This window comes from Teleopsis dalmanni, chromosome 2 (assembly GCF_002237135.1).
Source record: "Teleopsis dalmanni isolate 2A chromosome 2, ASM223713v2, whole genome shotgun sequence".
NCBI classification, from domain to species: Eukaryota; Metazoa; Arthropoda; class Insecta; order Diptera; family Diopsidae; genus Teleopsis; species Teleopsis dalmanni.
The window spans coordinates 11,591,524-11,601,939 of record NC_051847.1 but is presented as its reverse complement, the minus strand read 5'-3'; the positions used below and the strand labels follow the sequence as shown (position 1 = coordinate 11,601,939).

The window sequence follows — 10,416 nt, the reverse complement described above, 5'->3', positions numbered from 1 at the left end:
TTTCTTAAAAATTCTAACATTTTTATTTATCTTTTGCAATATTTGAGCAAACTATTATAGTTCAAAACACATTTTAAATTTGCGAACGCAAACGTGGACGTGGTAAATCTCCAAACACGGCCTCCCCATGTACACTTTTAGCTAAAGCCTTGATGCTAGCTGCAATATCCACAGTATTGTCCAGTTCCTAAAAATTACAAATTGTATTATACATTAAAATACCATATATACAATATTAGTTCTTACATCATCGTCAGATTCCTGTATGTATGACCTTTCAATCCGAACTGCATTAGAAATTTCGATTGGTAAGCTTTTACCGAAATTTAGCAAATTTGAATTATCTTGGCGATCTCCATTACTCATTGGTATCGGCATGGAACTATCCAAATCCAAAGCATCTAAAAATAAATGAAATAAAATTCATTAATAATTTAAAAACATCATTTTTATTAAAGGTATATTTAGAAATTTTGTAATCTAAAAATTATAAGTAAAATTACAGAACAACATGGGTTACAGTCATTATTGAATAATGCAGACTTCCAGTCGCCAAATTGGCTGATTGGAGCTCCATCACCCTCATGGGCCCATATCCACCGTAGTGATTATGAACCCATGCCCTCAGTGCATTGCTAGTACATTTACGCGTATCAAATTCTACAGCTTTACATTTGTTCCACTCATTAAGGTTGAACAACACCCAAGCGGTACCAACGTTGCACGTTATTAGTTAGTTTTTTTATCAATCTTTTCACTAAAATTATATAGTAAATATAATATATATTTTTTTTATTGCTTATATATTTTTTCTATATCTTTGTTGGTTTTAAAAATTTTCGCAGATGCAGCTTTAATGCTGACCATAAATAATTTAATGTAGTATTCTTGATGTAATTGCCAAGAGTTCGTAACCTATCATTTTAGTAGGGGTTTAATCGATTCTTTAAATAAACATTTGTTCAGTTCAGAACTGTATATTTTTATTAATCCTCGTTCAAAATTTGAGTTATTTTTTATTTTATATGCTCGTATGTGATTTTGAAAAGTTATTACCACTAAACACTGTCTTGTGGATGAAAAAATAAATGGAGCTTGCATTCTATTCTTTTTTTCTAATATTTCTTAAAAATGTATTATTATATGGTATTTCTAAAATCATTTACTTACCTTCAGCTTCTTCAGCACTGTCACTTTCTTTCAAGTCACTCATGTGATGGTCATGATGTATGCTCAGACTGCGCTGAAATGGTAACTGATGTTGTAATGCAGGATGTTGTGGCGGGTTATTGGAAAAGTAAGACAAATGATTATAACCATTTGTTGATTCTGATATATTATTATCGAAGCCTTCAAGCTCGAAGAAACAATCATCAGTTACGTCCGCAGTTGGTGTGGGAAACTGCTGCTGAAAAGAATGACTGTTCGATAGCCTACCCAATGGCAATAAAAGTGGTTGCTGTTGTTGTGGCCTAAAGGTGGGACTATTACCCACACTCATTGGCATGGCTTCTGGAGTGGCGGGTGGTGTATCAAAATTAGACATTTTTCGTACGGTGGGAAATTGTGGTGCTCCCACCGCTCCCACCGTTGTCATTGTACCAGCCATTACAACTGTAGCACTTCCCTGCTGATTATTCGTCTCTATGGCACTTGTTTTGGTATTAGAAGCTTGCGCAGTTGTAGATAATGCTGATATATTTGATATCGGTGGATTCGGCGTTGTAGGTGTAGTAGGTGCTGTGACATTTAATTCACGTCTACTACCAATAGTATTACGTCGTATTGATGCATAATTTACACCACCAACGGTAATATCTAAAGCAGGTGGAGCGCGATCTAACCACTCATATGCTTGTTGCTCAGATACACGCTGAATAAGACGCGCCAATAAATCATATTCTTGTTCTGATTTCTCGCGGAAACTTTTGAGTAAGGCAAATTGTTGCTCTGTGTATCTGCGAATTCTTTCGTCAGTTTCAGCTATTTCCAGTTTTTGGCGTTGTTGTAAATATTGTTGTAGCTGACGTAAGCGTTGTTGTTTGGTATCAGGCGTTGTATTCATATTAGATTTTAAGGAACCGATTGAAAAATTAATAGGGGGTGTTGTAGGGGTATCTTCATTTTGTGGATGATCTATTATAAGTATACGAAAAGTATCAGAAAATGATTTATCGCTCCGACGTTGTACTATTTCATCGAAGTTAGTTAACAACGTTGAGTTGAGCAGAAATTGTGCTCCAGGACCACCAGCTGTTTGTACTCGTTTCGCACACAGAACCGAGTTGCAGTTGATACAAATACTTATTTGCCAAGACTGCGTACTTTGCGGTTGAGGAATATCCAGCGTTAGGCTGTAGATAAGATCACGTTGACTAATGGTACTAATATTAAGATCTGGAATGGGGCCAATTGACTGCAAAAAAAAAAAAAAATAAATAAATAAATAAACTTATTTTATGGCTGCAACTTTTTTATTTATATAAATATTATATATACTAATTAACTACATCTGAACTAATATTATACACACAATAACTGAATAGTTAGATAAAAAGGTAATTACTGAAATTCTTTTAATTTTACAGAATAAGAATCAATAACAATTAGCTATATATATATATGAGCCGTAATTAATTTTTATTATTTTATTTTGAACATTTTGTGCACACTCGTATGTATTACATATATATAATGTGCAATGTCTCTACATATAATGTAATGTGTTGTCTCTACATAAATAGCATCCTGCCTACCAACAATTGTGCATTACCAAGTCAAAAGCAAATCAGTAGAGTTTAATGGTAATTTTAAATAATAATTCAGTTAGAATTTAATAAATATAAATCTAATGGCTGCTCCTTACTTTAAAAATGGTATAGATATAAATATTTGAAGCTACCTATTTAGAAGACTATCATGTCAGTCTTCTTCGATTTAATAGAATCAAAGAATGGTAATCATGTATCAATATGCCAGCTTATTTAGAATATTTTTAACCTATCAAATAAATGTATTTGATAGGTAATTCTTTAAGAAAAAACACTATAATACAAATTATATGTAGTATAGGAATCAAAGGAATCATTGCTTATATCTCTTAAAGTTGTCGTGTAGATACCTGAATACCTGACTGTTCTAGAAATAAATTGGATATTCAAATAAATATGGCAAGAGTTTAATAAATTTTGTGTTATAGAATTAAAAAAAAAACAAAGTAATAAAACTGATATCTTCTCACAGAGCATTAATATTAAATTATTAAAATAAAAAATAAAAATAAATTGAAATCGCTAACATTTAAACTACATATGTGGTTGTTAATAATATCACTTTAGCCGGTATTGTGTAACTAAGGGGTTAAAATTACCCATCCTTTGCAAGTAGTAAAAGTGCACACGTAATCCATACGTAAACATTTTTTAATAAATATTTTTTCCCAACGTCAACTTTGTTTTTATTAAGTTACGATGATTTAAGTGGTTGCACATAAAATAAATGAAGCTTTTTTATCTAATCTATAATAATAAAATAATTAGTAACTATTTACTTATTTCATACATAAGAGCTTGTAAAATTGAAAACAAAGTAATTTACTGATTAACTCAGTTCAATGACTGCTGTGGTAACTTTGAAGCGATTTTATTGGTTTTACCAATAGCAGGAAAAAGAGAATGCAGAACGCAGATATGAACAAATTTTAACAAGGTATACTAAGGTCATATGCTTTATTTCAAAATAAATTATATATTATCTTAAGTTTTCATATACTTTGTAATACCAGAGAGTGTAGAAAGTTATATGATAACGTTACCTTATATTCAGATTTATTAAATCTACTGCAACTGCTTACAGTTAAAGCAAACTTTTTTTACATATTAAAATGGGCGGGTAAAAAATAAACTAAAAATTTTTGAGCTGAGACAGTTTTCATTTCCTTACGACATTACAACCACAGTCATCTAACCTAACTCTGATTGCATAATTCATCAAATCGGAAATTGCCGATGATGAGTGATTCCGGACAAGATCCTATTACTCTTAGACCTCCTTAACTTTTAAAAAGTTTAATTATTACATTTATATTATAATATAGTGCTTCATACAGAAAAATAATGTAATAGCTTTTATTCATTAAGTTGAAGTTAGCATTTTATTTCTTTATATATTAATAAATAAATAATATTTTATTATATAACTACAAATATTCTAGCGAATTTATAAAATAATTGATATAAAATTCAGTTAAAACATATACAATTTATGTGTTAGCAAATCTGTAAACTATGGAACCATGCTAGAAGATAAGGTCTCCCTTTCAATCAAATCTGTTGCAGCTGTGGCTCTGCCTCTGATCTATGTTTTTGCCCCGCTCATGCACGGCGGCGACTCAACACTTTAGTAGCCCCTCCTTCTTAAGGATCTTGATCAATTTCTACATCTGACACTCAATAGCATTTTAGGCCAAAGGTTCTAGGTAGTTTTAAACCCTGAATTTTTCTACATACACGATAACACAATAGTCCAATAGGCCTACGCGGATCCACTAGGAATTGCCGGTATAAGCTAAACTAACCTATGCAGTATCATTATCAATTATTTAAAATTGTACTATTATATTATTTGCTATTTGAAAATGTGTACATATTTGAGTTGCTGGAACAAAAATTGAATAATTGGATCAAGTTTTCGAAAACTTAATATGATGCAAAATATTTCATTTATTATAAAACTAGATGTAAATCATGTATGTACTCGTATATTTATTCACTTTTTTAGTAATTTTATGAAAAATCTAAATCTTCCAAATTGTTCCTATCTATCTAACTAAACACAAAATCATACAATGCAGAAAAGTTTGCTATTGATTTTTCAACATATTTTAATTTTTATTTAATTTTTGTCTATATAAATATTTTTTACTCTATAATATATTTAATTACACATAACTATTAGATTCCTGGTTTCGACCAAAGGCAGCAATATAATATGCATACATATTTATGGATATGTATAGTATATTAACCAGAGGTAAAAAGAAGGTACATGGAAAGTATACAGCATCATGCATTGATAATATTTTAATTTAATACAAAAAATACTTTTAAGTCTGATATTATTCACAGCCTTGATCCAATTAATTTTTTAAGCATTTGTTCTATTTTTCTGATTTTTTATTGTTCATAATAAAAACACGAACAAACTAAATATTGTATTTTATAAACAATAAATTAAATTTTATTTTTTTTGTTTTTTGCAACAATTCAAGCGTCATCAACGTCCATGTGTCCCCTACATAGAACCATAGAATCCCCAAAGATATGTTTTAAATTATTTTATCGCAAAAACAAAAAAAAAAAAAAACAAAAAAACACAAACGAACATTTGTGTACCAGAAATGTATCTCAATACAGCTAAATATCAGCAAGAAAAACTAAAATTATTTAAACAAATCGCGTCGTTCATTTGCTTAGCACGTGCTCAATGCCTGACAGTAGCCGAGCTGACAAAATTAACACCGCAATTGTAGTTAGCCACAACCAAAAAAACCAAAAATTGTATCTAAATAAACAATAAAAAATGATTGCATTCATTACAATGTTACTGGCGTCGGCAGAAAATTTTGTAAACTGACAATCCGTGCGAGTATCACTGACGAACGAATAGAAATACTTGCGCAAGCAACGCGATCTGATCTGATTGCAATCCAAGCACCCAACAATGTTTTGCATTACCAAAACCATCGCAGTGACCGAAGCATAACATACGAGTATAGTACAAGTGTCTCTGGTAAATGGGGTGCGAAAGTCGAAATGCTAATCCAACTAAAACTGAATTCTTCTGAATTCTATTAAATATTTCATTTCAATTAAATAACATACCTACATATGTACATATATACGAGCACATCTTTTATATATTAATATACATGTTCAACATGTAAATGTATTAAATAAGGTAATAGCGAGTATAATTTTTCTACTAATAAATTAATAATTAGATTTCGTTATACGCTTTTTATAAAATATCTATATGTATTGATAACAACTCAAAGCACACACATGTAGTTTTGTCAGAAATTGTATCAAAAATGGCATACAATAAACATAAAATCATATCTGCAGATTCAACTTTTTTTATCACTTTTTATCTCTATCACTGATATTTGCAACTAATGCTCACTTTATATATGTATATTTTTTGGCCCAAGTTTGAACAAAAGTTGGTTGTGTTATTTCTTGGTACTTGTCGATGACTATTGCTTCACATGTTCCATAGCTCATACCTCAGCCTGTCGACAAATAATCACTCTACTCGGAAGCGAATTAATATACAATATAAAGTAAAGCAATATTATAATTAGTATAAGTTATTCATGGCACTACGTCCATTAATGAACTACTGTATACTGCAGTATTCATATTACCGAATAATTTCTAAAACTTTAGCTATGCCCGGTGGTAAAGTATTAATCTTTTCCAAAACGATGTTTGACCACTCTGATTTGTGAATCAATGCTTTGTGGAAAATTCTTTTCCTATATAAGTGAAGTTCATCTTTTATAAGAGCAGGAAATTCTCGAAGAATTTCTTTCGTTGGAATTGCATTCGTTGGTTGTCGAAAGTCCCAACTGTACTACTGCTTATTTAAAAGACAGTTATCGGTTATCACTTTAATCATTGTTTTCAAATTCGATCTTTTTAGATTTATGAGAAATTTGCTCTTCTTCTCTGAGTAGTTCGATTTCAATTAGATCACTGATAGGGTTAGCAGACACACATATCACAAACAGCAACTACTTTTGCTTGGTATTGTAGTTATTGGATTCGCTTTAAGGTGCATTCAAGAATCTTTGCAGGTACGCAATTGTTCGTTTGGGTTTGGGTGTATGTTTACGTGAGTATTTCACTGGAACTTTATCATTAACGTGTTATTCAGATCTTATTCTATCAGATTTTACTTTTGTATTTAGTTAGTAAGTTGTTTCGCTGTTTAAATTATTTCTATATTTTCAAACTTTTTCTATTAAATCTACTTTAATCTATATAATCTATATTTATATTCCTTTTCATTGAAGTTATGTGATCATAAGCTTGGAAAGGTACTTTAACCCTGTAATTTTTAAGAGAATGCAATCCAGGAGAAAGATGTCAACAAAAATGTATAAAAAGCCAATAAGTGGTACTTTCGTACAGTAATGAATTTATAATTCGTATGCCGAAAGACTGAACTAATAAATTCCATGGAATGAAGCAGCTATAGACATACGTGTACTTCATTAAGTAGTATTATTAAATAGTACGAAGTATATTATTTGTTAATACCAACAATTAATACTCATATAATATTTTGAGCAATGCATATCTATATGTATATCCAAAGATATAGAAGATACAGTACAGAATATACGTTAATGTATTAGGCAAAAAAAAAAAGAAAATAAAGTTAAATTCAATTTAATAAAGTTTTGTTTTTAATACCATTAGAATACAGTTCAAATAAATGAAAAAATGAAATCATTATTTATTATTGTTTTGTACACATCTGTTTTGAAACGTCAAGCAAAAATGCCAATTTGTCTAGTCTTTTAATTTTTTTTTTAGCAATAAATATTTTAAGATTAGCAACTTTATCTAATATTTTATTTTGCTTTTTCTTTAATTTATAATTTCTTTAACAACTGGAAGTTTTTAGATTTTCATTTGTTGATTTGTCGTTAAAGCAAAATAACAACTCTAGAAGCCAATCCCTGATATGGGTTTCCTGTCTTCTACATTGTGTGACTAACTCACCTTGTTTTTTACTTTCTGCATAACAAAAAGAACACATACGAGTACAATAAAATAAAACAGAAAATAATTTTACTAAATAAAGAAAATAATTGAATCGTCGGGCGCATTGTAGCAAGTAAAGAAAAAAGAAAAATGAAAAAAGAAAAAATTATATAAAAATAAAAATAATTACAAAAAAATGCAACAATTTCTATTTTAAAATAATAATAAAAAACAACTTATACAAGTTTATCTACAGCTCGTTACTATGACTATTTTTTTATTGTTGTTTTTGTTATTGCGAGAACGGAACGTATTGCTGTTCTTTATTTACTTTTTATCTGGCTAGCTTTTTGTTATTATTATGTTAAGCACCTGTCTGGCTTAAAACACTAACAACAATATCAACTTTATTGTATATATGTTTATATGTATTTTTCCATAATCAGCAGATAGATATACACACTACACACTCGTATCCACATCGCACACTCAACTCAAACTCACCCACGAATGGAAGTGTTTTCTGTTATCGGTTTATTCTTCATATGAGCAGACAAAAGCTTTTATAAAAACACTTAACGCTTTCAATTGAAAATAAAATTGAAAAAAAGATTTAAAATTTTAGTAGTTATTTTTTATATTATTATACTCTTATTATAATTTGAACCCCTGAATAAATACACACTCTTTATTTATTTAGTCACAATGTTCTAGAACTCTGTGAATCGTAGTTTCATCTACTATCTTTCCCCAGATAACATGTTAGGTAGACATTATGGACAAGATAATTGATCATACCCAGGGTTTTATAGTGGTTTTCCTCGTTGTCAAACTATTGTTTCTACGGCACTCGAGCTTAGCATTCGGTGGACATGATCTAGATCTCTCTAGATTTATCTTTTGTCTCTATACTTTCCCGGATTACAGATCTAATTCCTTCATTGGGAACTTAATTTTTTTGTAATTTTGTATACATAAAAATAGTATTTTTTGGCTGCTTTTACATTTAAGAAACATATCTTGTTTTTTCATCAAGAAGTTCGGTTTTTGGTAGTTTAACTGCTAATCTCGTTTTAGCAGTTTGATTGAGACAAAGTTAGACATATTCCATTTCATAGACACTTTCTAATTTAGAGGACTCAATTATAAAATTAATTAATCAATAATTGAAGTTTAGTAAGATATTTAATTTTGGTAAATTTTTAAATATAATTTAAAACTTGCAGGAGCTTAAATATTTCTTCTAGTGTGTGTTATCATACTTCTCGTGAATATCCTCAGTCAAATCCTCAGCAAAGTCACATATCAACAATTAGTGATTAGGATTCTGAACTAGACTGTATAATTAGAAATTAAAAATGAAAATGGAAAGATCTTCGTGATTTATTTTATTCTATAGTCCTTAGACTTAACTTTCTGTTAAACCTACATTGATATTTGGTTGGAGTTTAAGAATAATAAACTATATGATTATTTTAATATGCTTTATATATTGTATAAATGCATAGGTTTATTATTATACAGGCTATAAAATAGGTATATAATTACTTGGAAATTTTTTGTGCTTATTTTTTACTAAGTAAAGTCTCAGTGGACAAACTACAAGGTATGTGTCGATACCTGTTACATTTGATTCACGGACCATTTTTAACCATCTTGCAAACCACCGGTTGGGAACCATTGCTATAGATGAAGCGTAATGTTAAAGATGTGTGAATTCTGGTGACATATTTTATATTCTAAACTTAGTTAATTTAGTCCACCTAATGCATTCTTATACAAAATACAAATTTGTGATACTTGAATAAATGATTATTATTATGATAAATTTTATGCTTGTTATAATAATAAATAACAAAATATTACTATAAATGCGTTCTTTTAGAAATATTTTTGGTTGTTGAAGTGCTATAGTATCTATAGTACATAAATACATATAGTACATATCTATAGTACATAAAAACATTTTTATTGTTGGAGCATTAAAATGAATATGCAATAATTCTAGATGCATTTCCTTGACTATAACCACAAAAGCATCATTAAATATAACAAGTAAATCATATATTACAAAATCTTTTCAAAGGTAATCTATGTATATGCAAAAAGTTAAATTATGTTCATATTTGTATACTCGTACAAAGACATAAAGAAATGTGAAGGCAAATGAATTGAGTTAAATATTTGCGTTTACTTCAACTGTTAGCATTATAAAAATATTTATTTATTTATAACAATTTATAATTAACAAACAAATTGATTTGTTAAAATTCTCGTTCTGCCTTAAATGTCGCGTGGTAATAAAATTTTAAGTATTTTTTTTAAATATTACGAATGTTAAGATATGTGTTGTTTACAAAGTTTTGTATTTGTAATGCAATTTGCAGTTTATGAATTTATACAAATTTACCCGTGGTGTTTATATTCTACATACAGCACAAGTAATGTAATTGATAAAAGTCAAACTATTTTAATGGTAATAACTATGTATAGTACATATATATAGTTAAACGATATTTTAGTATACTTCGGTATCAATTTTTATTTGATATTTTCCATTTTCCCAAGGGTTCCTTTTCGAAATCCATTCCACACTCCATATGACACATGCCAAGCTTGTAACGAAATGTTTACAGTATTG

At 29.2% G+C, this 10,416-nt stretch overlaps 1 protein-coding gene across 1 annotated transcript; it reads right to left on the bottom strand.

Moving 5' to 3' along the window:
- Positions 1-7: 7 nt before the first annotated feature.
- On the bottom strand, positions 8-2,425 carry LOC119673939 (the record flags this gene model as incomplete). The annotated part of the gene is made up of 3 exons (XM_038085056.1): positions 8-187; positions 247-401; positions 1,171-2,425. Coding segments are annotated over 3 exons (1,524 nt in total), but the record flags the coding sequence as incomplete, so codon positions are not given.
- Between the last annotated feature and the right edge of the window lie 7,991 nt (positions 2,426-10,416).